Below are 27,977 nucleotides of genomic sequence, written 5' to 3'. Positions count from 1 at the left end.
AAAACCCTTGTTGGACGGTGGCAGCAGTGGCGCATGCACACCTGTGATCTCAGCACTCAGGAGGCAGAAGCAGGCAGATCCCTGAGTTCAAGGCCAGCCTGGTCTACAGAGTGAGTTCCAGGACAGCCAGGGCTACAAAGAGAAATGAAAATAAAGAAAAGAAAAGAAAAGCCCCTCACCGTAGCACCAGTGGCTTGAATTTTAGTTGATTCCAGACGCAGTCAAGGTGACAGCTAAGATCAGCCATCCCCATGGCACACACCTGCATTCTCAGCTCAATGTCATCCTTAGCTACCTAGTGAATTTGAGGTTAGCCTGGGCTACATGAGATCCTGCCCCATGTAGGCAGCTGTGCATCCAGCAGGACAGGCCCAACCCTAACACAGAGGACCGCATCACAAGTCAGAAACAGGCGTGGTAATTCCAACAAGGCAAACCCAGACCAGCAAACAATTATCTGTCCCCAGCTGATGCAGCCAGCTTCCCCACAGACAGGCAGGTCGGGCCTTCCTCCTCCCTCCTTTGGGCCCGAGCCCTGGGGAAGAGGCAGGCACCGGCCCTCAGGGTCCGGGTCAGTTCACTGGAGCCAACAGTGTCTCTCCGGCTGCTGTGGCTGCAGGAGGAAGGACTATGTTCGTGACAACCGTGTGGAGGAACAGCAGCCAACTTCTACTGAGCTTCCAGAACAGAACCGGAACCACAGAGCACACAGAACTTGGAAGATCATTGCAGCAGAAACCTAATTCCAGGACATGTGCATCCCACATAAAACCGGTGAACACATCGGCCATCGCTCCGGCAGAAGCTGTCTCGTCGAAGTCACAGCTCGGAAATATGTTCTTAAATTGCTCTGGGGGGGAGAGGACTTAAATTTAGTAACTTGACATTACAGACTTCGGAAATAAAGTGAGTCTTCGCCGCTGTTCTGACAGAAGTAGGGGAGCGTGCGCTCCGGAGCAGAGTGAGCTGGTTTTTTTTTTTTTCTTAATGAAGTTTTTCTTCTCTTCCAGAAGGAAGGTTCTAGTACAATGTTTCCCAAAACATATTCATCAGATGACACCTCAGAAGACGCTCCTGGAAAACCATCCTTCAAGCCGAGCGTGGTGATGCTGCCCAGCACTTGGGAAGTGTAAGCAAGATGATCAGGGGTTCAAGGCCAGTCTCAGCTACAGAGCAAGTTCAAGGCCAGTCTCAGCTACAGAGCAAGTTCAAGGCCCATCAGAATGAACTACATAACAAGCTGGAGTTACAGGCGGTTCTGAGCTGCCCAACATGGGTACTGGGAACCAAACTTAGGTCTTCTTTGAGAGCAGCACCTGCTCTTAACCACTGAGCCACCTCGCCAGTCCCTGGTGTGGTTTCATGACATAAATGCCCGTGTAGCCCAGGCTGGCCTCGGACTCACTGTGGGGCCAAGTTACTCATTATTCTCCTGTGTTCACTTGCCAGGTCCAGGGCTGCAGGCACACGACACTACACCCACTTGTATTTTAAAGACAGGGGTCTGGCTGTGTTCTCCGGGCTGGTCTTCAACTCCTAGGCTCCAAAGATCCTCCCGCCTTGGCCCCCCAACCTTGCTCTTAGATTTACCACTCTGTTGGCACAGCAGCTAGGCATGGTGGGTGGCAGGACTTGACTCTGCTTAGACCAACGGTCCCCAAAATATTAGACAATGGGACCTTTTTATTCCTGTGTGATCCTCACTAGAGTCCTTCAGGGCTCCTGGAGTTTGGAACCCATTTGAAGGAAGGCTGCCTTAGGCCCTGGGGGAGGAAGTTGGGCCATAATCCTCTGCTTCCTGCCAAATGGTTTTGAAATATTCATCAATTCTCTCAAATAACAAATGATGAAATAATGCTTCTACATTTAGTTCGTTTCCCCTACAATCCCTGTAACATTTGGTAAGTGATAAAGGCGTTTTAAACAAAAAGATACATTCAAATTCGGGAACCAGCAAGCAGCAAACTGTTCTGTGCCCACCTGTGCCTTTGAGGCTTCTGAGTTCATGTCGAGGTCCTGTAACCTCTGGGATGTTCTCCCAGGTACAGGGGCACCCAGAGTGTACACACGGGAAAAAAATGCTGCTTGGTTTTTTGTTTTTTTAAACTCCACTGAGAGTTGTCAGTCTGGGAACTTACGGTGCTAGAAACATTCTGAACTTGATTTTTTTTTCCCACAAAACGTCCTTATTGCCAAATCCAAAAGACAGAGTGTGAAGTACGCAAGTTGACTGATGTCCTCCTAAACTCTGCCATGAGTCTTCCAGCCTTGATAGCAAGGTAGCATGTGATCCACTCCAGTGTGCCTCTGGTAGGTTCTGGCACATTCTGGGAGGTAATGCTTTGTTTGCTTGCTTGCTTGAGAAAGTTAAGAAAGTGTGATGCATTCACAGTCTCCCTCCTCACCGCCCTGTGATGGATGGAGGGATTAGGGAGGCAGTGCCATTGCTTAGAAACCTGCCTCCTCACGGCTGTCTACGTGCAGCGAACAAAACACCTACACGTGGGGCTGGAGAGCTGGCTCAGTGGTGGAGAGCACTGAGAGCACCTGCTGCTTTAGCAGAGGACCCAGGTTCACTCCCAGTACCCACATGGTGGCTCACCACTCCAGTTCCAGGACATCCGACCTTCTCTTCAGACCTCCGTGGGCGCCAGTCACACACATAGTACACATATACACACGCAGGCAAAACACACACACACACACTATTTTAATAATCTTTTAAAACAGCAAAAGCCCCTTTCCTAATAGAGCTGGCATTGAGCAGATGGCTCAGGCAGAGAAGTTTCTAGTTAATAAGATGACTCTTACCATAAATCCAGTCCAAGAAGGAGGCACACAACTTGAGACTAATTGCTATGTAAGGGATGGGTTTAAATCGTGAAGATGTGCGGGTCCACATGGACCATCAGCCTCTACGTGGGTGGCTCTCAAAGACCAGTGGACCTGGACGTAGGAGACAGTATGGTGGGGGGGGGAGGGCACAGAGCCAGGGTCAGAGCGTCCCATGTGGAAACGGCCCAGGCCCAGGCTCAGGGCCCAGAGGCAGCATGATCCGTGAGCATGGCGACGGAGCAGAGCCATGGCGCAGGAACAGCAGGGAAACTTAGCTGGTGAGAGGGAACAAGTCGCTAAGTGAGGTCACCCCAGGGGTTCTGGAAGCCTTGCTGGATCCTTCCCTGAAACACACCCTGGGCATTGGTGTGCTCAGTGTGTACTGAGCAAGGAGCAGCTGGCAGCAGGATGGGATCAGTGTTCAAGGAGAAGCTTTACTGGCCATGGCGACACACACCTGTAATCTCAGCTCTCGGGAGACCGAGCAAGGAACCTGAGTTCAGTGCCAGCCACGGCTCCGTAACAAGGTTCTGCTTTTTAAAAAATGAGAAAAGAGGAGAAAGGGCCACCATTGGAAGTGTCTTCTTGGACAAAAGGCCCTCAGCCAACAGACATACACCCCAGCACAGAACTCAGAAGGCTGACTACCCCGTCCTTCCTCTCTCACGGGACACAAAGAGAGGTCCGATGCCACCTCATTTTTAGCCTCATTCTCTGTTTTGACCACTGTGCCCACTAAATTCCACATAACTCCCTGTTTGGTACCGCCTAGAGCTGGCCCACTGAGGTTGGTTTTGGGGCTAGACCTAGGACCTGGTTATCTTGGGCACAGATGCCTTCAGACAAGCATTCAATTTGTCTGGAAAAACCCAGGACTAATGCCCTGGAGCTGAATCCCTCACCCAGGCTGAGGTGTGGAAGCTGGGTAGGAGACGGGCCCCTGAGCTGAAGTGGGATCAGGGCAGAGGCCAGGAAGACAAAAGGCAACGGGGGGCCCCGTCTTGAAAGGTGAGGGTTGGGGAATAAGGTGAGTAAACCGTCTGTAGTGCGTGGGCAGGTTAAGGACACGTCTCCATCTGCTTCTCCTCCCAGAGTTCTCTGCAGACATCATTCATTCACCCAGCACATGTTTACTGAGCACCTACGATGTACCGCATGACTGTGAACATCGGGTACCACACACAACCATGAACACCAGGCACAGGCGCCAGGCGCAGCTGTGAGCGCGCACAATCCAAGTTCTTCCCGGGTTTACATAACGTTAAAGGAGACACAGTGTGCAACTTAACATGTGAAGGGGCTCAAGGGCCCCGCAAGGAATGTCTGACAGAGACCCCAGCTGTCTGGGAGGTCATCAGAAAGGAAGGGACGCCCCAGGCCTGAGACGAGACCTGAGCCTGTCACGAAAGGGCAGTTGGGGCGGGAACAGCATTTTCAAAGGCCCATGGGACACAACAAGTTAGAGGCCCAGGAATGAAAACGCAGGAGGAGCAGGCGCCCAGGAGGGCCACAGCTCGGGGACTGCAGGAAGGTCTGGAGATTTTAGCCATTTGGTAGGAGTGGCTTCCCTGGGGTCGGGGCCAGGTTCTGCAGGGAAGCAACCATGATGTGGGGTGGGGACATGGCTCAGTGGTTAACGGTTCTCGCTGGTTAACGGTTCTCGCTGGTTAACGGTTCTCGGTGGTTAACGGTTCCCGGTGGTTAACGGTTCTCGCTGCTCTTGCAGAAAACCTGGGTTCAGTGTGCATCACCCACACCAGGCAGCTCATCGCCGTCTATAACCACAGTTCCAGGGGATCGAACGCCTGCTCTGGCTTCCACAGGCACTGCACGCACACGGTACACATAACATCCATACAAAACACTCATACACACGAAACATATCTTTGGAAAGATAAAAGACACCATGACATCAGTGGAGAATGGTGGACTCCCGGAATGCCGGTAACAGGAGATGGAGCAAAATTCTCCAAGAGGTAGGAAGGACGGCTGTGGAGATGGTCTGGCTGAGGGAGGAAGGCCGGGGACAGAAGCTGAGGAGCAAGGCGGCACCACTCACAGGCAGCAAAAGCGTGCCAGGGCAATGCTTCCGGGAGAGGCTGTACTCGGAACCACCCTCCTGTCAGCGGGAGCCCATGTCCTCTCCTGCCCCTCTTGTTCAGTAAATCTCTGCCACACTGGCCTCTCAGATTCATGCCCAGCATGGACCTTTTCACCCGCTGTCCCTCTCACAGGAACATCATGTCCTGGCTCTTCCCTGGCTGGGTCTCCCCATGGGTCAGGTCTCAACTAAAATATCACCTCCCACAGAGGCTTTCCCTGACCACCTCCACCGATGTCACCCCTATCACGGTGCGGTCACCACCTGCAAATACCTCACGCCTCTTTTTATAGGTCCACAGGGTGTCCCTTACACCAAAACCTGGGGCCCTTTGGGCAGGGAGCTCTGTTCTCTAGTACTGGAGTGGTAGGTCCCCAGGCAACTGTCCATAAGGCTGTGCAAAGGTTCAGGATTCAGATGGCCCTGGACTGTCATGGTCATCATGTGAGCCAGTCCAGCACCAGGAGAGGGGAGCATGGGAAGGAGTGAGCGAGGAGGAGGAGGCTCACGCACGCTGAGGAGCTGGGCAGGAAGCACAGCAAGACGGAGAGACAGAAAGATGAGAGAGGAACAGATGCCCATTTCAAAGAGGGAAAGGCAGGCAGGGGGTACACAAGATGCCCAGGGCACAAGGAAAGAGTCAGAAGCCCAGACAGGTGCGTGAGACCACAGGTGCCAACCCCAGCGGTGGACAGCTCCCTCCCCGGTGCCGCTGCGGTGATGTAATGAGGACGGCTCCCGCAGGTTCTTATGTCTGGACGCTCGGCCCGCAGCTGGTGGAACTGTTTTAGAAGGATTAGGAGGTGTGACTTCGTGGGAGGAGGTGTGTCACTGGGGGTGTGCTTTGAGGTTCCAAAGAGCACCCCCACACCAGACCCAGTTTCTCTGCCTCCTGCTTGTGGGTCAGAGGTAAGCTCTCAGCTACTGCTCCCGCGCCACGCCTGCCTGTCTGTCTGCAGCCATGCTCTCTGCGACAACGACAGTCATGGACGCACTCTCTGAAACTGTAAGCAAGCTCTTCATTAAAGGCTTTCTTTTATCACGGTGTCTCTTCACAGTAATAGAACAGTGACTAAGACAGTCCCTGAGTGTCGGCTGCCATCACCCTGCGTTCTAAAAAGGTGGAGAACTCAGGAGACAGGCTAAGGAGCAGACATGGGCTGGGCCCCAGCAATACCCTAAAACCCACGGTCTCCAGTCACCTCAAAAATGTTAGCAAGAGAGGGTGGGTACCCGAGGAGGGAGGGGTACGCGACAGAGGAAGTGGCCGCGGGAGGAGAGGGTGAGGCCTCCTGGGAAAGTCCGAGGACCAGCGGGAAGCCCAGAGAGTGGGGTGATGAGTGGGGTCGGTCCTCCGAGAAGCTTGGCCGCAGGAGAGTAACTGGAGGAGGCAGTGGGGGTGAGCAAGGGCTATTTTAAGGCGGAAGAAACCTGAGTGTTGGGACCCAAGAGCCAATGAGGAGCAACTGAAGAGAGGGGTGAAGGAGGGAGAGCGGGAGGGGGGCTCAGAGGGCGGTGTGACGGGGGGAACCTTCTGGAACAGTGGAGCAGAGAGGAGGACTCAGAGGACCCAGGAAGCAGCCAGAGGTCACCCGGCATCCACTCAAGGCCAAGGATGGACTGCCGCAGTCACCTGGGGATGGGGATTTTCTGGAATAGTTCTGTGGAGGGAAGGAAGTTAGGACTCGGCAAGAGTGACCGAGGCAGTGGATCATCACATCTAAACTGGAAGGGACTAAGGGACAGAGCAGACGTCAGGAGACCCTCATGAAAATGGCTGTGTGATGGGCCAGCGAGACGGCTCAGTGGGTAAAGACGCCTGCCACCAAGCCTAACGACCTGAGTTCAATCCCTGGGACCTAATGGTGCAAAGAGAGACCCAACTCCTGTTAGTTGTCTTCTGACTTCTATGTTTGTGCCATGGCCTGCACACACACACACACACACACACACTAAATGTAATAAAATAAAGTAAAATGCTTTATGTGAGCCCCTGAAAGGACAAGGTGACTGACCATGGGCTCAGAGGGAGGAGTTCTGAATGGGGACATATCTGTCGGACAGAAGAGGGGCAGACACGGAATGTGACCCACAGGTCGGCTATCCCACGGGGCCCTTGGACTGCAGCTGCGTGAGAGGCCCACAGCATGGGAGGAATTGGTTTCAGGTTTGGTTTAGCCTAGGAGGGGCAGGTGCATGGCCGAGCAATCACATAACACAAAGAGATGTCCTTCAGGGGGCTGGGTAGATGGTTCAGTGGGTAAACTACTCACTGTGCAGGCATCAAGACCAGAGTTCACATCCCCACAACCCACAAAAAAAGTCTGGGCATGGGGCCAACAAGGGAGCTTGCCATGTGAGGGCACCTGCCACCAAGACTGATGGCCTGAGCTCAATACCCAGGACTGTGGAAAAGTGAACTGACTCCTCAAACTTGTCCTCTGACAGACCTCCACATATGTGTTGTGGCATGCACACACACACACACACACACACACACACACACACACGCATGCATGCACACACACATACTCACGCATGCACACATTAAAAATCAAGATGTAATTCTTGAAAAACTTTGCTGGGCATGATGGCACACATCTTATTTTGTCTTCCCCCTCCCTCCGCCCACCGGAGCTGAGGACCGAACCCAAGGCAAGTGCTCTTCCACTGAGCTAAATCCCCAACCCCCCAATGGCACACATCTTTAATCACAGCACTCAGGAGGAAGATCTCTGAGTTCAAGGCCAGCCGGGTCTACAGAGTGAAATCCAGACAGCCAGGGCTACACAGAGAAACCTTGTCTCAAAAAAGAAAGAGAGAGAGAGAGAGAAAGAGAGGGAGGGAGGGAGGGAGGGAGGAGGAGGAAGGAAGGAAGGAAGGGAGGAAGGAAGGAAGGAAGGAAGGAAGGAAGGAAGGAGAGAGAGAGAGAGAGAGAGAGAGAGAGAGAGAGAGAGAGAGAGAAAGAAAGAAAGAAAGAAAGAAAGAAAGAAAGAAAGAAAGAAAGAAAGAAAGAAAGAAAGAAAGAAAGAAAGAAAGAAAGAAAGAAAGAAAGAGGAAGCAAGCAAGCTGCCCAGGCATGGTGATGTGTACCTTATTCCAGCACTGGGGACAGGTAGAGTCCCAACCAGTCTGGTCTATACAGCAAACAAACCAGCAAGCCATAAAGTGAGAGCTTGTTTGAAAACAAAAAAAAATTTAAAAAAAAAAAATAATAATAACCACCCCTCCCGAGGTCAGGCTCCTTTATCTGTGACTGTGAGGTAACAGCTGAGGTGGGCTGGAGCCTTCTGCGCTCCCTGCCTCCAAAGGTGCGGGCTCCTCCAGCAGATCTGGGGATACGGATACTCCAGGCCAAGCCCCCAGTCACTCCTCTCCAGCACACAGCCTGGCCCATCCCCGACTTCCCCAACTCTCTGGCCTCCTCTCCTGCCTTCGTTTAAGTGACGGCACACCGGGCTCTCCTGCCCTTTTGCCCCGGCCTGGTCCATCCAAGCTTCATGTGTGGCTCTAGCATCACCGTGGCCCAGAACTCTCGGCTGAGCTCCGACCCAGGAGCTAACTGTCCCTGAGGTGTCTCGGAGCTGAGCTGGGAGCAGACCTCTCCACCTGTGCCCTCGGCAGCAGCCAAGAGCCTCTGTTTACCCCAGAATTAAACAGGCCCAGGCTTGGTGAGGAGACATACCCCAGCTTTGGATCCTGTGGTTGGTGGTAGCTCATGTGACCAAGGTCTGGAACATTCTATACTGTCAGGATAACAGTGATCCGGGTTCGTTCACAACAGACCCAGGACTTGGATGGTATCACTTGGCGATGATTTCCTTTGTCCTGATAGATTTGAAGTCAAGCGGCCCCACGTGAAGGCAGCACACACTGTGCGTTCGTATCTTATCTATGAACTTCCTTTTGTCCTAACCAAAAAAAAAAAAGCCTGAGCCACGTCCTGTTTTCCTTGGTCTGAGATGAGGGGAATGCACTGCAGAAGTCAGGCACCTTCTCAGGCTGCAGCCAGCGCACGCACACCCAGAGCGCACGCCAGGCAGCATGGGTCAGCCGCGAGATGACCCTGCCCAACGCGGGCCTGGAGGCTGACCGAAGCAAGCCGAGGGACAGGGAGGCTAGGAGAGGAAAAGAAGGATTTGCTCTCGGGGCTGAGTGCTGACCAGTGCACAGACTGGTCTCTTAAGCGGGTCAGTGGATTCTCTTCTCTAAACCAAGCAGTTTGTTTTCTATGAATTCGGCCCTGAAAAGCCCTGACTGAATAACCCATCGCCTCAGGGAGGGACATCAGGCCACAACCATCATCCACCTCCCGTCTCTCCCTCACCCCTCACATGCAGCTACTGACAAAGCCTGCCTGCATGCCAGGCTCCAGCGACGGCCGTGTTGGCTGGGTTTTGACCATCGCATCCTTCAGGCCTTTGCATTTCCGTTGGTTCCACTCTCAAATGTGCTCCCGCCCGCTAAGGTCCAGATCTGCGGTGAAAGGCTCCAGCCACTCAACTTCCCTGCCCTGGTCTCACCCCTGGGAGACTGTGCCCTGCCCCCACAGGCTGCTCTTCTCCCTCCAGTAGGTGAAGGATGCTGGGTAAGCCCCACCTGCTCTGAGGTGGCCTTCACCAGCTCCCTAGCTGAGGACGCCTGCTCTCAGTTCTTGCCACCTGGGCATGCTCTGTGATCTATTTTAACTCCAGTCTTTGGACCCCACCCTCTGGCAACTGAGAGCTCCGTGAGAACTGTCTTCTTTGTCTCCTTGTGCCCCGTTCCAGAGCACACTGACTGTCAGCACAGAGCACTCAGGAGGTCCTTATGGAAGGAACAAGGAAATCAACTGCATCCCTAGGAGCCCGGTTGATCATTCCCCTTCTCTTCCCTCCTCTCCCTTCCCACCCTCCCCTTCTTTCCTCTCTGTCTTAGTTACGTCCCCGTTTCTATAACTGGACACCATGACCAAGGAAACCACTAAAGGAAAGCATTTACTGGGGCCGTCAGCTCAGAGGGTGAGCCCATGGCCATTAGGACACAGAGCACAGCAGCAGGCAGGCAGGCACGGTGCTGGAGCCGTAGCCGAGAGCTTTCATCCTGAGGCACAACCATGAGGCAGAGAAAGCTAACTGGGAAATGCTCAAGTCTTGTGAACCTCAAAACCCACGCCCAGTGACACACCTCCTCCAAGGCCACGCCTCCTATTCCTTCCCAAAGAGTTCCACCAACTGGGGACCAAGTAGCCAAACATTCTCATTCAAACCAACACTCTCTCCTCTTCTCTCTCCTCCTCCTCCTCTGGAAATGGTCAGAGTGCTGTGGTTTGAATGGGAAGTTCCCCGTAGTCTTGGACATTTGAATAGTTGGTTCCTGGTTGGTGGCACAGTTTGGGGGATTTAAGAGGTGTGACCTTGTTGGAGGAAGCATGTCAGGGTCAGGCTCTGAGCATTTAGAAGCCTTTAAAACACCATTTCCGGTGGGCCTCCCGTTCATGGTGTAAGATGTGAGCTTCTGAGCTTCTGGCTCCAGCCACCATGCCACTACCTACCCGTTCCAGCCATCTCACCCTCTGGAACCCTCAGTCCAGAATAAACTCTTCCTTCCATAAGTTGACTTGGCCATGGTGTTTTATCACAGCAATAGAGAAATAATTAATAGAGGCAGACTGGGGGAAACAGTGTCCCTTGGTAACGGTAGAATACAAAACCCTCTATGGATAATGCGTGGTACACAAAACAAGCACAGTGCCGTTAGGTCCTCACACTGCCACATCTGTTTCATAGATGAGGGGCCGTGATCCAGGAAGGTTTGCTGACTGGAACTCAGAGCACACATTTACAAAATCCACTCTCAGGGAAGAGGCTCCCCGCCCCAGCTCTTGTCAGAGGTTGAATAAAGCCAGATTCTTGACTACACTGACCACTGGGGGTCAGGGGGCAGCCACGAGTGGGCACTAGAGTCACTCCCAGCCCACATCACACTCACCCTCAAAAAGTCTGTGTTCTAAACCAGCTGTGGCAGCCCCCATCTGTAATTCCTGAGAGGCTAAGGTAGGAGGATCACTGTGAGTTCAAGTCCATCCTAGACCACACAGCGAGTCTCAGGTCAGCTTGGACTATCGTAGTAAAACCCTATCTTAAAAAATAAATAAATAAATCATCTGCTAGAAGCGGACCACATGGAAGGGGAGTGAGGAAACAAACCAGGAATCCCGGGGGTCAAGGATGGAAACAGACCACACACCCAGAACTGCGTTGCTGGCCTGTTTAATAGCGAGCCCTGGACAGTGGTGGCGCATTGCTGGATGGCCGACGCTCTCCAGGCGGGAGGCACTACCCTATGGTTCTCAGCAACAACAGGTTACAACAGGTTGCTGGGCTGTAGGACACTACTGTCCAGCACCAGGCAGGACAGGAGCTGCACGTGTGTCCACGGGGGCCTGGTGTGCAGAGGACACACTAGCAGTTGGGGTGTGAAGCCGCTTCAGGGCCCAGAGCACACAGCAGTCACCAAGCAGATGCACATGTTCCTGGAGCATGGCTCTCCTGGACCCACCCCAGGTGTCAGGGAGCAGCTCAGAGTGAGGGAGGCGTCACCACAGTCCAGGTATCTTCAGTCCGTCCTCCTCGGCAGCACAAATGAACGGGGTAGAGGGAGAGCTCTCCGGGAGGAACAGCTGGCTCCAGCATCTGTAAGACATGGTGCCACCATCTTGACTGGAGGGAGCTCGGCAGTCACTTGAGGAGATCAGGCAGGGCCCTGTACACGATGAACGCGGACTGATAATGTAGGGCAAGATACCAGTCTATCTGTTGCCTGCGTGGCACAGGCTCAGGCTAGCAGAGTGCCCTGGGAGCCACGGTGCCACCTCTCTGTCCCTCAGGCCTGCCCCCAGCCTCCACCATTTCTACCCTGAAAGGAGGTGACTGCGGCAATCCCTCCCCCAGCCAGCCAGCCCAACAGCCTTGACCAGAGATCTGTAGCGAACTTCTGAACAGGCCATACCCATTCCAAACACTGAGCCCAAGGGACATCAAAAGCAGGAAGTCGGATGAAGAGAGCCTTTGCCCACCCCTCTCCCAGCTCTGTCTCCGTCCTGGGTGTGAGCAGACAAGATGATGCTGGAGACACAGCCTTTCCTGCCATCCAACCGCCACGCATCCCTAACACCACAGGGACTTTGGGCGGATGGCTTGGATCTTTCCCATCCATGTTTACTCCAGCAAGCCTCTGAGCCCCTCCCCCATTCCTCAGGTTCAAGGCCGGAAAGCTGGGCCCAGCTGCTGAGGAGCTGTCTGTCTCCTGGCATCTGAAGACTGTTCTAGGAGTAAAAGAGGATCCAACAAGGCCACTGAGGAAGTAGGGACAAGAGGGGCCACGTCCTTGACTCAAGCTGAACGCTGCCTATAATGTGCCTTATGGTGGGAAGGGAAGCCATGTCTTCGACCAGCATCTCACAGAGCAGTGGAGATGCAGGAGGGAGACCAGACCTGGGAGACCGGGAGACCGGGAGACCGAGCATGGAACCTGGAGCCTGCGGTCCAGTTCCGCCTCTGCCACTCTCCTGAGTAGGTCACATGTTTCTCTCTCTGAGCTTCCCGTCTGTCAGTGAAGGGTCTGCAGGAATTTAGAGACCCTCCATTCCATGGAGGAGAGAGCAGGAAAGTGCATGGTGGAAGACAGGAGGCAAGCTCGGAGGAACCTGGTGCAAGAGAAGACACCCGGTGCCCAAGACCAGGAAAGTGAGTGCCAACAGTTCCCTGGGCCCTGCCCACTACCACACACACACACACACACACACACACACACACACACATACACACACACACACACACACACATACACACACACACACACACACACACACACACACACACACACACACACACACACTGCACTGCCCTGCCCTGGACTGTCCTCTCTCCACGGCAGTGGGGGAGGCATCTTTGACGTGAGAAATCCGCCGCTCTCAAGGCTGGTGTGGCACGGCTGTCCAGGACCGGTGCCAAACCCTTAGCCGCTAAGCAAGGATCACACATCGTCGGCTTCACAGCTGCTTAGCTGCACCTGCCCACACCCTCACCCCTCACCAGGCCATCTCCACAGGCATCCTGCACCACTGCCTTCTTGGAGGTCACTTGAAAGCAGGAGGACTGAGAGTCGCCCAGAAACAGAAGCCTCCAGAAGACCCCACACACAGCTGAATGCCGATGAAGCACCCACCACCCACCCCCGTTTCACGGCTCAGTCTGAGGTGGCCTTGGACTGGGGTTGCTCTGTCCTTTGGGCCACCCAGGCCCTTCTCTCCAGATGGTGCCTGTCCTCACAGAGATGGATACAGGAGAGGCAGACACAGCTGGGAATCCTCAATCCCATGTCTACTTCCGGCAGCTTCTGCTCCTTGCCATCACCACCCCCAACACAGCACACAAAGCTCCTGGCCCTGAGCTACCTCGAGCAGGGGTCAGGGGACGGGGACTCGGCACAACTCTCTACCCGTAAGGTTACCCCAAACAACCAGGGGTACCTCGAGTGGGAGTGAAGACTCTTCCACCCCCCTCCTCCACCTCGGCCGGCCCCAGCCTGCCCACTCGCATGCACGGACAAAGGCTTCACGCAGGAGAGAGCCGCAAGCTGAAAGCCGAGGTCTGGCTGTGTCGGCTCCGGTACAAAGGGCCCTGTGGAGCTCGGCACACCACAAGGTGGACTGGGCGGATGTAGAGGCGTGGAAACACATAGGTACCAGAAACGGACTCCCATTCGGAGGCCCCCTCCAGCTCCCTCCTTTATCCACATGGGAGCACAAAGGCCGCCTGTGCCTAGAGGACAGCCAGGGAGAGAGGGACAGTCAGAGGCACAGGGAACTCCAGCCCCACCCTGGACTTGCAGCTAGCTGTCCAGCTTGGTGAGAGCAGCGGCCATCACTGTTGCCCACCCCGCCCACCCCCCCCACCCCCACCCCACCCCACCCCACCCCCCCGTGCCTCAAGGCTCTCACCTGTGCAGGAGACAAGAGCTTGTGGGATGGACCTTCCACTGTGCTCCACAGACACGGGCTCTGGAAGGCCCAGAAGGGGCTGACCCTCTCTCAAGAACAGCCTGACACCTAGGAGTCATCCCCTCCACAGGCACCGGGCTCGGCCTCGTGGGATGCACGCCTCTCCCGAGCCAGTGGTGCTATCAGGCCCTGGGCTCGGAGGAGGAGTCCACCACCCAGGAACAGGATCCCGCACAGCACCAGAATGGACAGCACACCCAGCACCACCGCCTGAACCATCCGCGGCCCCTGCGGCGGCGGCGGCTGCAGTGGCAACCCGGACTGGTTACAGCAGCCCAGCCAGGCAGCCTTGGCCGCAGCCCCCACCTGTGAGCTGTTCATGCTCCCGCCAGCTGCCCAGATGTGCACACTGCCCTGGGAGCGGAGGCCCTGAGCGATGTATTCAAGGGGCGGGCCTCCCGGGGCTCGACCGCCCCGCTCTCCCCAACTCCGTGCAAGAGTGAGTGCTCAGGCCCCTCCTAGGCAGGCTCCTCCAGGGTAGCCTATAGGTCCTTCTCCGACAGGCTGGATTCTCAGGCCGGAGAGCCTGTCTGTTCTCTCATCCCATGCCTGCAATTTGAAATTTCCAGGTAAACCCAGGAGCTGTCCCCAAGGCTTCCCTCCCTTGGAAAAGGCCAAGATTCAGCGTTCTCAGGGCTTTTCCGCTTTTGAGACCCTCAGACCCCCCTCCCAGGTGCTGGCTGAGGTGCTGACCACTGAGCTTTCTGTTACGAACTAAAAGTTCAGCCCTTCTAGGCCCCAGGGACACAGTCAAATGGGCAGCCCAATGGATCCAGATGTGGAAACCCTTCCCCTGGGACAGGCAAGCAGAACACAGGAGTCCTCCAGACACCGGGGCAGAGAGAATGGGTGGAGCACGGTACCCAGAGGACAAGGCCTACCTCCACTTTCTCTCCTGTCCTACTTACCGAGAGAGCAAAGGGGGTATGTGGAAGGTTCGGAAGGAGAAGGGGTGGGGGGTGATGTAATTATGATTTTTTAAAAAATTAAAAAGAGCATAGATCTAGCCCACTGTCCCCATCCCAGAATCATAATGCTCCAGAAGGATAGGGACAATACTGTCTTGGAAGACAGACCCCTGCCAGGTAGATATCCATGATATGGCCAGGGTAGGGGAGTCCAGTACAATCTGGATGTGGAGAAGCCTGCCCAGGTCTCCTGGAAATCCTTTAGCGAATTTTAAATTCCCTTTTCCTTTTTTTTTGGATGAATGCTGTCTGCATGTACGCCTGAAGGCCAGAAGAGGGCATCAGATCCCATTACAGACGGTTGTGAGACACCTGCAGTTGCTGGGAATTGAACTCAGCACCTCTCGAAGAGCAGCCTGTGCTCTTATCGGCTGGGCCATTTCTCCGACCCCTTAAGTTCCCTTTTCAAAGACAGAGTCGCTGTGGAGAGCCTTGGGGTACAGACCGGTTGGCAGAGCGCTTGCCGAGCCCAATGGAAGGTTTTGGGTTTTAAACCCCAGCAGGGTATAAAAGAGGGCGGGACAGCACCCACCTGCAAGCCCAGCTCTTGTACAAGGAACAGAAGAAATGCAAGGTCATATTGCATCATGAGTTCCAGGCCAGCTAGGACTACCTTTGTCTCAAAAAGAACTAGAGCTGGGCGGTAGTGGTGCACACCTTTAACCCCAGCATTGAGAGGCAGAGGCAGGCAGTTCAAGGCCAGCCTGGTCTACAGAGCAAGTTCCGGGGCTACACAGAGAAACCTTGTCTCCAAAAACAAAACAAAGCAAAAGCCGAGTTATGACTTTAATCCCAGGCAGAGGCTGGAGGATCTGAGCCTAAGGCCAGGTTGAGCTTAAATATTTCCAGGACAGCCAGGAATGTAGAATGAGTCAGGAAACTGGACGGTGGTGGCACATGCCTTTAATCCCAGCACTCGGGAGATAGATCTCTGAGTTCGAGGCCAGCCTGGTCTATAGAGCGAGTTCCAGGACAGGCAGGACTGTAAAATGAGTCAGGCATGTTCAGCTATGTAGAGACCCTATCTCAAACATCCCCAAAGGTCACTTCCAGTCAACGCCTCAGAAGCAAACAGGGAACACCCCGAGTGCAGCATGCCAGGGAAGCTTGGGAATACACCTTCTCTAGCTCCAACCCCCTCGGACATCCATCCTCCAGTGTCCCGAGACTGACTAAAATACCACAACCTGCCGGGAAAGTGCACACACGGCCTGGGAAAATCCTCACAGTTCTCTGGTCGTCCTAGCTCCCTCCCAGGACCAGGACCAGGACCCTAAGCAGCTCCGGGGCTCCTCCCTATGGGCAGCTCACTCCGCTGTGCTTAGATCTCCCAGGGTGAGACTGACTAAAATACCACAACCTGCCGGGAAAGTGCACACATGGCCTGGGAAAATCCTCACAGTTCTCTAGTCGTCCTAGCTCCCTCCCAGGACCAGGACCCCAGGCAGCTCCAACGCTCCTCCCTATGGGCAGCTCACTCCGCTGTGCTTAGATCTCCCAGGGTGGAGCCAACAGCATTGCAGAATACAGAGTAAGTGAACAGGTGCAGCAGTGCAGATGAGAACCCTGTGTAAAAATGTGTCCCCAAGTACTGCCCGAACAGTGAGCCAGGCCAACCTGGGCAGCCTTAACCCCAAGACCCGCCTTCCTTAGATAGCCCGGATTAAATAATTTTGTGTATACTCTATAAAGACAAAACACCCCATTGCCCTCATTCATGACAGCCATGGTCACATCTGGCTGGGTGACACCTTCGTATGTGTCTAACAGCACAAGCGCCACGGGGTTTTTTTTGGTTGTTTTTGGTTTTTCAAGACAGGGTTTCTCTGTGTAGCTTTGGTGCCTGTCCTGAATCTTGTTCTGTAGACCAGGCTGGCCTCGAACTCACAGAGATCCGCCTGACTCTGCCTCTCGAATGCCGGGACTAAAGGTGTGCCCACCGCCGCCCAGTGCTCCCCCAGTTTTAACCTGTGTTTAACTGCATCAACCCACTCGTCCCAGCTTGGAATAATGCCCCCAACAATCATGAGTCCTCATGAGGAAGTGTTCACGTTTCAGGGCAGGACACAGGCCAAGACAGCTGAGCCAAACTCACATCTCAACTTTATTCGCCACCCTCACGGTAGTTCTACAGTGTAGGAAGAGAACCCACCGGGGGGTGTGGAAAGGCTGCATCCAGGACAGGACACTGCAAAGGTGACAAGGGCCACCGAGGCTGGAAACCACACAACAAGGACGTCAAGAGCTTCTCTTCAAGTCTCACCAAGGACCTAGAGCAGGTTCCAGAGCCCAAAACGTCAGCACCACAGACTCCCAGGGCCATCAAGGAAGGAGTTAGTTGCCAAGACTGCAGAGAGGCCTACAGGGCAAGGGTGTCTTTGATGAGCCTGCGCATGGTGGTGGTGACGGAGGTGCCCAGGGCATCGGTGATCTGAAAGGAGATCTTGTGGAGGTAGGGCTGCACGTCCCGCAGGCCCGTGTCAAACACGTTGTCCACCTCGGACTGCGTGGGCATCTTGGGCAGGTACTCATGCCGGCTCATCACCTCCACGATGTTGATGATCTTCTCACAGAGCTTCTCCCCCACCTTCTCCCGGCAGATCTGCCGCTCCTGCTCTGTGGCCAGGGCGACCACGTGCACCTTGACCGTCCACACCTCCCAAGGGATACACTCGTCCGAAAAGGGCCAGCGTGACTTCTTCTTCTGGTAGAATTCCAAGGACATCTGGCCTAGCCCGTCACCACCGGAGTTTCGAAGTGCATCCTGGAGAAGACACAACAGGTGAGCAGGCCATGGCCGTGGAAGGTTCTTATCCTGTGCGGCCCGATTCCCACGCCGGGGGGAGTCCATTCCCACTCCTACTCACCCTACCCACTAAGCGCTGCAGGGGTGAAGCCTATAGAAGGTCGAGGACTTGTGTGAGGGACATAAAACTGCAAGCCTAGAGCTGGTTCAGGCAAACTAACACCCTTCTCCTTGCCCAGCTCCACTTTAAGAAGTGGCCTGTATCAAACGTGAGCTGACGTGCAGACGCACATGCACACGTGTGTACACCCTCACACATAATGAATTACTGTTATAACCAGGGGCCATGTTGTGGGTTGACCAAGAACGGCCCCCACAGGCTATTGTTTGCATATCTGAATACTCGGTCCCTGGTTGGTAGAACTGTCGGGGTTTGAACTAAGGTTATGTGAGGATAAGAAGGGATTTGTGACATGAATATGGGAACATCCAATGCTGTATTTCTCAAGAAGGGAACTTGGAATGCCAACAGATGTGAGAAAGAACATGGGAATGCCTTGTGGCCTTCCTCGGTTTCTAGAAAATAGGGCAAAAGCTGCTCCCATGACTCAGACATTTATATAACCCTGAAGATGCTGGTCTGAGGATCAGGCTTCTCTGCTGAACGGTAAACTCGTAAATGTCATCAAGAGCCGTAATGATAAAAACGAGCCTTGGGATGCATTTGCACACTTGTGCTCAAGACCCTGGTTTCCTGTTTCAGTTCTTCTGCATTCATCAACCTCTCACAAGAACTGTAGAAATAGATTACGGGGTGTGGCTCTGTTGGAAGTGTGTCACTGCGGGTGGACTTTGAGGTTTCAAGAGACTTGTGTTCTCTCTGCCTCAGGGTTGTGTCTCAACCTGTGAGCTCTCAACTCCTCCTCCAGTACCATGCCTGCCTGCTGCCATGCTCTCCGTCCCGATGGTCACAAACTGTAAACTGATGATGGTCTAAAACTGTAAACCCAAACACGTCACAGCGTCTTATCACAGAAGGAAAAAAGTAAGAGAGAAGTTGGTACCAGGAGTGGGGTAATGCCGGGACAGGTTTAACCACAGTTTTGGAGAAGAATGTGGAAGACTCTGGGACTCTGACCTAGGGAAGTGATTGAATACCATAAGCAGGGCTTATGGACTCTCCAGCAGAAGTGTGGAAGACAGTGGTGGGTGCTGAAAGCGATTCAGAGGGGAACAATGTTAGTAACTGAGCTAGAGGCCATGCTTGTGATATTTACCAAAGGAATGTGGCTGCCTTCTATCCTTGTCCTAAGAATCTACCTGAGGCTAAATTTAAAAGTAACGAACTATCTTGTCAGCAGAGGAGAGTTCAAGACAGCCCAACAGACGACTCCATCACGTGGTTGTTAGTAACCACACTTACACAGGTCTACAATGAAAATGAGTGAGTTGGTGCAAAAGAAAAAATGTGCAGTTTGAGGAGAAAACAGCACCAGGAAGTTTCATGTTGGAGCCTGACCTTGTACTGAAGGAGATGAGATGTTTAAAAGGCCTAACCCAAAATGGAATGAAGGGAGGGCCTCAGGGAGGACCCTGCCCAGCTAAGCTCCCAAGCTGTAAAAGGGAAAGGCTGGAGGGATTTCCTCTCCTAAAAAGTAATAAAACAAAGCTGCTATGAATGTGATTCGCAGAGGCCAAGGTTCTTCCCAAACTGGCAGTACTGCTCACGTGGTTCTGGCTTTAGGATACACGAGTAACGAGGTTGTGGAATCTTCCTCCACGGCTAAGGGGGGCCACTGAGGCCAAGTGTGTGGCAGAGGGGTCCCTGCATGGAGGCCCTGAGGGGCCACTGTGCAAAGCTGTGAAAGTGAAGTCTGGATTATATTGGAGACCCCAAGAGGTCAGAGATGCCAGAGCCATGAGACACCCAAGAGACAGAAGTGTGCTGGTGTGCTGCAGTCATCAAAGCTGGAAGGGCGCAGCCATCCAAGCCCTCTGACGTCAGACGTGGGGTTACAGGATTTGGAGTTGGCCCTGCTGGGTTTTCGGTCTTGCTTTGGTCCAGTATTTCCTCACTGTGCTCCTATTCCTTCCTTTTGGAATAGTAATGTATATTCTGTGCCATTGTATGTTGGAAGTATGTGATCTGCTTCTTGGTTTTATAGGGATTTATAGATAAGAGATGTTGGGCAAGGTGTGGATGCTTACACCTCCTCTGGCTCCCACAGGCACCCACACACGTGTGCACAGACACAGACACACGTGTGGCACATACTTACACAGACATACACACAAACAAAATACCATCTCTTCTGGAAACTCACCAATCTCTCCTCCCCAGATAAACCCTACTTGCTTTTCTCCTTCATGACAAGCCAAACTCAGTCCCTTTTTAAAAAGCAGGAGGAACGGTAAAGCCTTAGGGACCGGGTTAGAAAAGAGGACGTCAAGGGATGGAGTCAGGAAAGCGAAGGACAAGAGATCCGGCAGCGGCATTTCCTCTCTCCCCAGCAGCACATGGAACCAAACATCCAACAGGTCTACCTACGCTGTCCCGTGGGCTCCTGCTCCAAGCTGGGCCCCTGAGCAACAGAAAGCTAAGATACCTCTGCAGAGGGCACAGTCACCCACCAAAGACAGTCAGACAACCCTGATTGGTAGCGACAAGCTAACAATTCTGTAATAGCACCAGACTCTAGGCAAACACCAGGCACGTGGTAAACATTAACTCCTTGTGGTACAGAAACCCACACGGCAGGGACCACTGTCACTCAAGCTCATTGTCTGTGGCGTCAGGCTTGGCTTGTTGAGGGGGAGGGACAGCTCTAGTCCTAGTTCTCACTCACTATGTGTCCCTGGCTGTCCCAGAACTCACTATGTAGACCAGGCTGGCCTCGAACTCTCAAGAGATCTGCCTGTCTCTGCCTAGGATGAAAGGCATGGGTCACCATTGTGCAGATGGTCCCTTCTCTGTGCCTCTTGGTCACCAAGAGATCAGAGTGACGAAGACTTCACGTCTAAAAGGGTGTCTGGGAAACCTCACAGCCTCACCTGCCTTACAAGGAAAGTGATGGAGTGAGCGCTGTTGCCTCGGAGAGCATCCACCTGACTGTGCAAACCCTGCGTAAGTACACAGCCCGAGAACGGACAGGCTCCGGGAACGAAGGAATGAAGGGAGGAGAAAGGCAAGAAGAGGAAGGATTCCCTTCGATGCTCTAAACTAGACTTCTCCATGAAGACAAAGACAAAAATCACACCGTCATTGAGGAGGGGAGTGGGCACTTCGGGAGAAATAAGAGACAACATATCACAAATTGTCTCTCATGCAAAATCTAGATTAAACACACACACACACACACACACACACACACACACACACGCATGTGTGATGCAAAAGCGACCATCGAGAGCACTGTATAATGACGTACATGTATGAAGACATCATGATGAAACCAGCCGTTTTACACTATCTAAAAAAATATTAAAACATCGACAGTGCCATTTCACCACGGGAGTGGGGTGACCAACCTGGGCCGCCTGGTGTGTCCCTTACCCCTCTCTCCCTGCCAACACAAGTGTACCCCAGCACAGGTCACAAGGCCCGAAGGGCCTGCACATCTGGAGAGAAGTCACTCGGCCAAGCACTTCCCCCTCCCTCTTAGAGCTTCAGACCAGATGGGAAAGGCCCAAACTGTGTGAGGAAGAAACTGACGAGAGCTGTCACAGACGGCTGTGGAGCCAGGGTGGTCAGGACCACTGGAGCCATGACCACCTTCCAGGGGCCTAACTGTTTAAGCTGGGGAGCGGGGCTGAGGTAGTTCAGCTCGCCCTTCCTGCTGAGAAAGCAGGAGCACCCTCTCAGACACAGAGCTCACCTCCCCCAGAGGAGCTCTCAGCACATCTGTTCTTTCAAGCCTTGCAGAACTGACTCCTGCTCTCTGGAGGGCAGGCTGGTCCACCGCACAGCCAGGGTGGAGGGGCACACACTCCAGGTCCACCTGCATCGGCTGGGCCACTCACTCACCTACCTTGAACTCCCCAACAACCTTGCGCAAGGCGCGGTCCAGCTCCTCCGAGGAGACGCGCACGTACGTGAAGTCGATGAAGTCGCAGTCCACGTCCTGGATGCCCACGGTGCCGATGGAGTAGGTGCCCTCCTTCTTGTAGTGGAACTTGCCGGTGCTGCGGTGCAGGAGCAGGGTGTGCAGTACCGCCAGCATGGCCTCCTCCACCTGGCGGCCCTCCACTGACACCTCCAGCACTTCCGACCGGCAGTTCATCCTGCCGCCAGCCCCGGAGCAGAGGCCGGAGACAGGAAGCTTCGCCCCACCGTGGGCGCCGCCTGTAAGAACGGGTCAGGTCATCCGGAAGGCCCTGCCCACCTCCTGCTCCACTGGGCTCAGCCCCTGCCTCTACTGGCCCTTCTGCGTTCTGGCAGCACATTTTGAGCAACCCACAGACCCTTGGGAACAGGAAGGGGCAGAGCCTCAAGATGCCCAGTCCAACTACCAGGTGGGGCAAGACTTGACTCCATTTGTGGCATTCAGTCCAACAGTGCCGCCTCGGGCAGGCAGAGCCAGCGTGAGCGCGGCGAGCTCTGCCCTCGGAAGCTGCATGTGCAGAGAGGCCGGAAGGAAGACGGCCCCACAGTGGCAAGAGCACAGAGTTGGTAGCACAGAGAAAAAGCCAAGTCGATCTTCTGGGACCTTAATGGCCGGGTTAAAGCATCTGGACTCTGTCCCCAGGGCGACAAAGTCACCCGAACCCTTGTGTCAACACCAGATCCCTACATCAGAAAGTCAGCTCTGGCTGCAGAGCATTTGACAGCTCTTTACTCCCTTGGGGTCACAAACCACTCTGACAAGTCACTGGAAAGCGGTAAAGGTTGGGCTTTAAAACCCAGACAATACACACACTCCAAATCTACACATCTCCAGAGCCATCTAGACCCCTGTGTAAAATGTATTCAATACAGAAAGGTTGGGCAGCAAGACCAGTTAAAAGGGGGGCTAGAAACGGGGCAGTGAGACATGGAGTGTGAGAACTCATGTCCCATAGTCCCGGCGTGAGTTCCAAAGGGCAGAACGTTACTCTGTCTTTACATTTGAAGAGACAAGGCCTGGGCTGGGAGCAGTGGCGCACACCTCTAACCCAGCACTCAGGAGGCAGAGGCAGGTGGATCTCTGTGAGTTCAAGAGCAGCCTAGAGTACACAATGGATTCCAGGACAAAACAGAGAGACCCTGTCTTTAAAAGCACACCACACACACACAGACACACAGACAGACAGACAAGGCCTGTTTCCCAAACTGGCCTGTAACTCCTGGACTCCAATGGCCTTCCAGCCTCCACCTCCCGGGTAGGTAGAACCACAGGGTGAGGCTGGCTCTCCTATGCCTTCCTGTGCGCAATGGTTTGGATCTGTCTGGTTGGTTGGTTTTTTTTTTTTTTTTTTTTTTTTTGAGACAGGTTTTCTCTTGTAGCCCAGGCTATCCTGGAACTCAGAGATCTGCCTGCCTCTGCCTCCCTCTCAACGCGGGGATTAAAAGCGTGTGACTAGTTGCCTTGCTCGATGACCTTGACCTTGATATCCTCCCTACGCTAATTCCTTCCCGGGTTTCACCCTCCTGAATGCTTAAGGGAAGTTCCTTGTCTGTGTATGCTGCATATTGGGCGTTAACAGCTTAAATGCAAGATTGAAAAACATCGGTAGCGAATTTCTGCCCTCCAGGGTTCTCCCATTGTGCTGTAAGCCTGTATTTAAAGACCTCTTCCCTCCTTCAATAAATGGCATTCGACATTAAAAAAAAAAAAAAAGCCAAGTTACAACACAGTAACCAGACTTCAAGGGAGAATTCATGCCAGCCAGCCAGACCTCTTCCAAGAATATAGAAAGCATTCAACATTGGGTAAAACCCTGTAACAATGCAGGATTTTTTTTTTTTTGTTTTTTTCTCTGTTGTAGAATATTATTATTTTAAGGTGTGTTACTTTTGTTTATGTTGCATTTGTTTAACTCTGTGAAGCTGTGATACTGTGTCTAAAACACCAATACACACACACACACACACACACACACACACACACACACAGGCTTGGGAGAGTGAGTTCCAGAAAAAGCGCCAAAACTACACAGAGAAACACTGTCTCGAAAAATAATAATAATAAATACTTGGGAAAAATAACTTAGAACATAAACATACTGAGCCCACTGAGGGAATGTAAGCAGTTACATTTCTAAGTTTGGTATTCTGTTTGCCAGTGTCTTGGTGACTTCTCACCACCTCGCACACAGACCATCCCATCTTTACTGTCCTCTAGAGAGCAACAGTTAGACTATTTCTAACTGTAGGGATCTACGCCTGGTGGTGTTTCGATTCACTGGCTTCGGTTTGCTATCTGCTCTGACAGTGTGTTTCAGCAGGGGTTTTGGGGTTTTTTGTTTTGTTTTTGTTTTTTGTTTTTTAGACAGGCCTTCCTCTAATCCAGGCTTGCCTCCAACTCCTGGCAACCTTCTGCCTCAACTTCCCAAGTGCTGGTCTTTATCTCCTGCTCTTAAATAGTAGTACTCTACTCTAGACACAAGGCATCAGGCTGGCTCCCCCTCTCACCTGGCCGCAGGTCGGGCATACCTGTGCCATCGGGTGTTTTCCTCTCTCCCACTCGACACTTCCTACAGGAACGGGACTACATCCCATTCGTCACTACAAACTGGCTCCTCTTAACCGCTCGATGCATCCCGACCCAGAATTCCAGGCTCTTCCAGGAGTTTCGTTTCTCCTGGACCAAGGATGCCACGGCTCTCTTACTCATTATCATTACCTTCTTTAACTCCATCCTGCAATTCCCCACCTAGAGATTCCCGGCTCTGGGCCAGCGCCTTCTTCCATTTCTCCCTCGAACCAGCAAGGTCCCTCCTTTTCAGCATTATTCCAGGACCCACCCTCCCTTCCAGCCCCGGCCTGTTTACACGGGGGGCTACATTTCCCTCTGGTCCCCCTAAAGATCAGGCTGACCCGGGACACACCAATACCCCCCCCCCTCCCTGCGTGTAGAGACTGGAGCAGGAGTCGCTCAGCCTCGGGTTCGAGGACGGACTAGAAGCAAAAACAGGCGGCTGCGTGGACCCGTACCGAGAATCCGGACCGGACGTCAGGGTCGCTGCCCGCGAACTCGCGCCGTCCCGGGGCAGCAGCGCAGACGACGACGACGACGAGGAGGACGGGGCTCGGACACCTGTCCGGAGCAGGACACCAGCTCGGGTCCCTCCTGGCCGGCGCCCCCTGCGCTCCCCAGAGCGGCGCGCACACCGGAAGTCCTGCGCGGCCGGAGGGCGGGGCCGGAAGGAACCACCCGCGCCCACGGTGGGTGCCGGCCGGGCTCGGCGCGCCCCGGGCCCCTACGCGCGCGCTGCGGCGGCGGCGTCGCGAGGCTCTCACGAGCCACCGGCGCGCTCGTGATGCTCGGTGACTCAAGTGCGCGTGTTTCCCTCGCTTGTCCTTCGGGCCCTGGGACGCGGTGCGAGTCAACCACGCCCCCCTTTGGACGAGGCCATTCACTCGGACCAGCGAGGTTGTTGTTTGGGCCGGGACAACTCACTTCCGCCATCGAGACGGGAGGGGAAGAAGGGACGGGTGGCTCTGCGCTGCCTCTGGTGGCCGGGCTGAGCCACCGGCGGAGAGGCGGGGTCCCCGCGACCGAGGCGGGGAGCCCGGGGTCCAGGCCCCCACCTCCCAGGGGTTCCCTGGAGTCGAGCGCACGCCGGTGAGCTGCGCGACGCCCAGTGGGGGCCCGCACTGGTGCTGCCCCCAAGTGCGCGACAGCCAGGCTCACCGAGCTTAGACCCACAGGAAGATTTGGGAAAAGGAGCTCAAGTTCCCAGAGGTGTCTTCGTACAGAAGCAACGCCCGGTGTTCTGCCGTGACCCAGCAGGTCTTCCCTTTAACGATGACGCGGTTGCTTCTCTGACACCACCCATCCTTTCCGAGTTCCCTTAGAAACGGGGAGCTTCTGTGAGGGGTCACACGAGAGAGACCTTGGTGATCCATAAGGTGTTCTATGAATACAGATTAAGTGTTCCCGCTGTGCAATTTCTCGGGGCGTGTTTAGTTGTCTCTGTGGTTGGCAAGCCAGAGCCCGCGGGGTTTGGTCAGTTGCTGGGAGCGCCTAGAGAGCGTGCCTGTCCCCCAACTTCCAACAGAGGGCACTCCTGAGTTGTTTAAACGTGAGGCTGAAGATGATCGGTTTCCAAACACATTTCATCTCCCAAAGCAGTGACTTTTGTATCTAGCACTCCTACAAGGTGGATAGGAAGTTAAGTCACTTGCTTAGATCACTCAGTAAGTAGCAGACCCTGGAGTTCAAACCCGTGCATTTTACCAACACGGAAGCTCACCTGTCTGCCTTCCGCAGAACCCTCCACCGACACCGCTGCTTGCTAATACATTTCACCAACTAGGGAGGAATGTGTCACATGTACAGCACCTACTGTCTAGCGGGGAACTGCCTTGATTTACAGTATCTTTGCCAGCTTTCCTCCATGTCAGTGTTAAGCCACAGGACATGGATGAATTTGGAGTCTAAAATGCATAAAGGATTACTCTATTTATTGATCGACCAGGAGGAATGCAGTAAGGCTCCTGGGGATTAGAACTAGGGGTGTGTGTGTGTGTGTGTGTGTGTGTGTGTGTGTGTGTGTCTGTGTGTGTGTGTGTGTGTGTGTGTGTGTGTCTGTGTGTGTGTCTGTCTGTGTGTGTGTGTGTGTCTGTGTGTGTGTGTGTCTGTGTGTGTGTGTGTGTCTGTCTGTGTGTGTGTGTGTGTCTGTGTGTGTGTGTGTCTGTGTGTGTGTGTGTCTGTGTGTGTGTGTCTGTGTGTGTGTCTGTGTGTCTGTGTGTGTGTGTGTGTGTGTGTGTGTTGGAAGTCGAACACAGGGCCTTGTACATCTCTCTACCACTAAACCACAACCCTGTCCTGCACTCTGTCTCAAGCTCTTTGCCGGCACCCTCCTGAGGACACCATTCAACCTTGGTAACCATCACGCCAGCACTTCAGAGGCACTGCAGTGTGCGGGCTTACCTACAACTGTGCCTTTCAATCGAGATAAGACTCTGCTCACCAGCCCCAGTTTACAGATAACGAAACCGGGGCTCAGTGGCGTGCAGTGGTTTGCTGCAATGGTTAATTGTATGTGTCAACTTCAACCTGACTGGAACACATCCAGACCCTTGTCAGATAGGCAGTGAAGGTATCTGCTGGGAGTAACACTTGATAGAGGTAGACTGAATGAAGTAGATGGTCCTCCCTAGTGCGGTGGGCATCATCAGGTCAGGTGTGGGTCTGACAGAACACAAAGCCTCGCTCTCCTGCAGGAAGCATTCTTGACTGCTTTAGGGCTGGGACATCAGCCCTTCCTTGAGCCTCAGAGTCTCCAGACTGCAGCACTCAGACTCAAACTAAGCCGTCTGCCATCACTGGACCCTCTCTGTAATGTAAACTGTTCCCTGTAATAGACATCCATCCCTCACATCCGTCACCTCTCTCCCTGTGTGTGTGTGACTGTGTCCTTGTGTCTTATGAGTTCTGTGTCCCTGCAAACTTTAAGACACTTGCCAGGGCCCACAGCTGCTCTTTCCTCTTTCAACCGATGTTTTTGCTCACTTTGTTGCTGTTATTACTCCGTTGTTTTTATTGTTGCTGTTGCATTCGTGATTTTGAGAGAGCCTCTTTCCAAGGCTGGTTTGATTCTGCACATGCACATGTGCGCGCGCACACGCGCACACACACACACACACACACTCAGTACTGAAATGACAGGCCTGTAGCGTGCCTGTCCTCTCCTCCTCCTCCTCCTCCTCCTCCTCTTCCTCCTCCTCCTCCTCCTCCTCCTCCTCCTTCTTCTTGAGACAGGGTTTCTCTGTGTAGCTCTGGCTGTCCTGGATCTCACTCTGTAAAACAAGCTAGCCTCAAACTCACAGAGATCCTCCTGCCTCTGCCTCCCGAGTGCTGGGATTAAAGGCGTGGCCACCACCGCCCAGCGTGTGCCTGTCTTCTTTACATCACTCTTCTCCCTGCCCCGGTCTATCCTCCCTGTTGAGCCTTTACTGCCTGTCATTCACGCCGAGTCAATGACATTTCTCTGGTTTCACAAGCTGGCCAAGCCTCGCCTCCTCAGACCTTCCTGACTTCTTCCAGGGGACCCAGGCCTTGAGTCCCAGCGTTGTCTGAATATTCCAGTCTTAGCCAAAAAGAATGGTTGTGTGTGTGTGTGTGTGTGTGTGTGTGTGTG

The 27,977-nt window shown here is 53.8% G+C and overlaps 2 protein-coding genes across 4 annotated transcripts; both read right to left on the bottom strand.

The window, feature by feature from the left end:
• Positions 1-726: 726 nt before the first annotated feature.
• On the bottom strand, positions 727-14,436 carry Smim41 (small integral membrane protein 41). Of its 3 annotated transcripts, none has more exons than XM_076556882.1 (2): positions 13,920-14,436; positions 727-850 (listed from the first exon to the last, which is right to left on the bottom strand). In XM_076556882.1, the coding sequence occupies exon 1, from the start codon at positions 14,298-14,300 to the stop codon at positions 14,028-14,030; it is 273 nt and encodes a 90-aa protein (XP_076412997.1). In that variant the 5' UTR covers positions 14,301-14,436; the 3' UTR covers positions 727-850; positions 13,920-14,027. The 3 variants fall into 3 exon arrangements, with proteins under 3 accessions (XP_076412997.1, XP_042120796.2, XP_042120795.2); XM_042264862.2 differs by lacking the exon at positions 727-850 and adding an exon at positions 11,172-11,680 and having other exon boundaries at positions 13,920-14,435; XM_042264861.2 differs by lacking the exon at positions 727-850 and adding an exon at positions 11,172-11,610 and having other exon boundaries at positions 13,920-14,426.
• A 2,592-nt stretch (positions 14,437-17,028) lies between these two features.
• On the bottom strand, positions 17,029-24,981 carry Atg101 (autophagy related 101). Its single transcript, XM_006981893.3, has 3 exons — positions 24,826-24,981; positions 21,722-22,035; positions 17,029-17,711 (listed from the first exon to the last, which is right to left on the bottom strand). The coding sequence occupies exons 2-3, from the start codon at positions 21,971-21,973 to the stop codon at positions 17,307-17,309; spliced, it is 657 nt and encodes a 218-aa protein (XP_006981955.1). The 5' UTR covers positions 21,974-22,035; positions 24,826-24,981; the 3' UTR covers positions 17,029-17,306.
• Positions 24,982-27,977: the final 2,996 nt, after the last annotated feature.

The sequence above is a fragment of the Peromyscus maniculatus genome, chromosome 20, assembly GCF_049852395.1.
Source record: "Peromyscus maniculatus bairdii isolate BWxNUB_F1_BW_parent chromosome 20, HU_Pman_BW_mat_3.1, whole genome shotgun sequence".
Classification (NCBI taxonomy): domain Eukaryota; kingdom Metazoa; phylum Chordata; class Mammalia; order Rodentia; family Cricetidae; genus Peromyscus; species Peromyscus maniculatus.
The sequence above is the reverse complement of the archived record's forward strand: the minus strand, read 5'-3'. Positions and strand labels throughout refer to the sequence as shown.

Coding starts and splice junctions, on each gene's coding strand:
- Smim41 (XM_076556882.1), bottom strand. CDS start 14,300: ATGAACAGCTCACAGGTGGGGGCTGCGGCCAAGGCTGCCTGGCTGGGC.
- Atg101 (XM_006981893.3), bottom strand. CDS start 21,973: ATGAACTGCCGGTCGGAAGTGCTGGAGGTGTCAGTGGAGGGCCGCCAG. Junction 17,712..21,721: donor AGGTTGTTGGGGAGTTCAAG/GTAGGTGAGTGA, acceptor TGTCTTCTCCAG/GATGCACTTCGAAACTCCGG.